Source organism: Triticum urartu, chromosome 7A, assembly GCF_056163025.1.
Source record: "Triticum urartu cultivar PI428250 chromosome 7A, HENAU_Tu73, whole genome shotgun sequence".
Classification (NCBI taxonomy): domain Eukaryota; kingdom Viridiplantae; phylum Streptophyta; class Magnoliopsida; order Poales; family Poaceae; genus Triticum; species Triticum urartu.
The window spans coordinates 168,097,017-168,099,921 of NC_141879.1; the positions used below are offsets into that span (position 1 = coordinate 168,097,017).

Here is a 2,905-nt window from a genome sequence, read left to right on the forward strand (position 1 = left end):
AGTTCGTCGGCTGCAAATCAAGATTCCTATAATACAACTTGCTCGAGTTAATCGAACAAGTGCAATCAAGATTCCTATAATACAACTTGCTTGAGTTGTCTAGTTAAATTTCTTTGGACCTTCATATATCTTGCTTGAGCTAATCGAACAAGTGCAATCTTGGTTTCATATTCGTCATGACTCATGTTACTAATTTGTTCATCTTTTCAGAGTCATGCGCCATTGCTAAATACGTGCTTCGCAAATACAAGTCGGAGCAAGTGGACTTGTTGAGGGAGAGCAATCTGAAGGAAGCTGCCATGGTAGACATATGGACGGAGGTCAAAGGACACCAATACCACCCGGTCCTCTCACCGATCGTGCTGGAGTGCTTTATATACCCGACCTTACGCGGTCTTCCCACGAATCAAAGGAATGTGGATGAAAGCTTGGAGAAGGCGAAGAAGGTTCTAGAAATCTACGAAGCCCGCCCGTCCAAACACAAGTATTTAGCGGGTGATTTTGTCAGCTTTGCAGATCTAAACCATTTCGCGTGTACTTTCTACCTCATGGATGCGACGCCATATGCGTCTCTGTTCGACTTGTACCCACACGTGAAAGCTTGGTGGGAGGATATGATGTCCAGGCCGTCCATGAAGAAGCTCGGTGCAGGTATGACCACGAGGGTTTAGCTACAAGCAATTGCACGAATCATATGCTGCTTCTGGTTTGAATTTCTTCTCCTTTGCTTTGTGGCAACATCGAATGATTTGAAGGATCACTTGTGTAATCCCGCGCGCACCTCGGCTCTCACTCAATCTTCACAAGCTATGCTTTGTAGTATGACTCGGTTTGCGTTCCACTTTGTTTCTTAGTGTTCAAATCCATGCTATGAAATTCAGTAAAAGGATTGATGCGTGTATCGAATGTGTAAAATATTACAAGTGCACAACATGGATTGTGTACGTCTTTGTATACTTTGTATGACTTGAATCTCAACACATGAAAAATGCGAAGGGCATAAGTTGATTTATTTGGCATTCCAAATGACCAAAATGATGCCAATACCTCATAGGGCCTGCTTCCCAAGGAAGGGCCTTCTGGGACAGAACCAGGAATACGCCAGCCAGCCAGTGCTTTTGCCGCCGCCCTCCAGGTGCTCTTGTGGGTGGGGAATCCGTTCCAAATCGTTTGACCCCAAATCAAACACAACCACCCACTGCTCATGCTTGTATGTATCATGCTCCACAAAGTAGACACAATTTCTTCTGATGGCCGGGAACTCGTTTGCAGAGAGCGCGAGCGTGTCACCCCGGCCCAGGAAGAGCGAGTAGTCGGCGAGATCCGACACCTTGTGCTCCCGGAGGTCGAGGCGGTCGGCATCCCAATCCGGGCGGTGCACTTCCGCAAGTATCACGGCCTGGCGTGGTCCGCGATACACGATGACGAGCAGCATCTGGTTGTTGCAGGCCACAGCATGCGGTATCGGATTCCCAGGGTAGCGTGGATACCGCGCTTGCAAAGGAGCGTAGAGGCAGATGCGGCGCAGACGATTGGGAGGATGGTGTTGGAGGTCGAAAATGTCGAGGGACATGTTGATGCTGGAGACGTAGAATCTGCCGTTGTGGAAGGCCGCGCCTTCGATCCTGCCGTTAGGGTACTCGAGCTGCATCACCCAGCCCGCGTCTCCGGGGCGCCAGAAGAAGAGCCTCTGCCCGATCTGTGCGCCGGGGATCTTTTGGCTCGCGATCGCCATCCAGCGGCAGCCCGGCGAGGCGAGCGGGTCTCCGGAGAGGAACACTTGGGCGACGGTTGTGAGAGTGGGCAGAGGGATCTCGGCTTTGGAGAGGGGCTCCCAGAGGATGAGCCTGGTGGGGGATCGCAGGTGGTCCGTGAGAGCGAGCCAGCCACAGGGCGTGCCGCAGCAGTAGGGGAGGCCGGCCGGGGCCGGTGCCCGGGGGTCCATCCTTGGGTCGCTGCCGCCGCGGGGCAGCCACAAGGAGTGTTCGCCGACGGGGTTGACCGCGCTAAAAGGATCTCGGTGGCGGTCGTGGGCGGCGACGACCCACGGGCGGAGGGCCGCGAGCGGGGCGGTGGACGCGCGCCAGTGGGCGCATACCTGGCGGATGTGGATTTGGTCCGTGTCGGCCCGCAGACGGTCGGAGACTTCCTTGAGGAGCTCTGCCGGCAGGGAGATCCAGCCGCCGCCGCCGGCGGCCATGTGATGCATCGTCAGCCTCACTCCCATCTTCCTACTCATTTGATTGATGAGATGAGACGGACAACCGACTCAGGCTTTTCCTCTATATATAATCAACTAGCGCCTGTCTTTTTATCAGGGGAGGGAGCGGCGCCTCTACGAAACCCAGTCACCAACGAACTCGGGATAGGCCGTGGCCGTAAGATCCTCTACGAAACCTAGTCTTTTCTTCTCTTTTCGCGCAAGATAGGCTGTACATTAAGAAGAAGGAAAAATCTTGTTTTTGCCACTTTAGGTTTTGTCCATTTTGTTTATGCCACTCTAGAATTTGATATTTTACTTTTGTCACTCTTAACTTTTGACAATATATCATTTTTGTCATTCAGTGGCAAAAGCAAAAAATTTAGAGTGGTAATTGTGATATATTATCAAAAGCTAAGAGCGGCAAAAGTGAAATAAAAAATTATCATTTTTGCCATGAAATGGCATTTGTGATGTATTGTTAAAAGCAAAGAGCGGCAAAAGTGATATGTCAAATTCTAGAGTGGCATAAGCAAAATTGATAAAAACTAGAGTGGCAAAAACAAAGTTTTCTCCAAGGAGAAGGGCATTTCGGAGCTTGACCTCCACGGAGGCCGGATTTTCTAAACAAAAATCATACCTTTTGGTTTAAAAAAACCTGAAAAAATTGTACAAGTACACAAGGATGTAATATGTATGTCTTTA

The 2,905-nt window shown here is 50.3% G+C and overlaps 1 protein-coding gene and 1 pseudogene across 1 annotated transcript; one reads left to right on the plus strand and one right to left on the minus strand.

Moving 5' to 3' along the window:
• Positions 1 to 284: 284 nt before the first annotated feature.
• Positions 285 to 856, plus strand: LOC125518576 (putative glutathione S-transferase GSTF1 pseudogene; annotated as a pseudogene).
• Positions 857 to 864: 8 nt separating this feature from the next.
• Positions 865 to 2,239, minus strand: LOC125525263 (uncharacterized). The gene has a single exon (XM_048690262.2). It carries the CDS (start codon positions 2,237 to 2,239, stop codon positions 1,049 to 1,051), a length of 1,191 nt encoding a protein of 396 aa, XP_048546219.2. The 3' UTR covers positions 865 to 1,048.
• Positions 2,240 to 2,905: the final 666 nt, after the last annotated feature.

Coding starts and splice junctions, on each gene's coding strand:
- LOC125525263 (XM_048690262.2), bottom strand. CDS start 2,239: ATGAGTAGGAAGATGGGAGTGAGGCTGACGATGCATCACATGGCCGCC.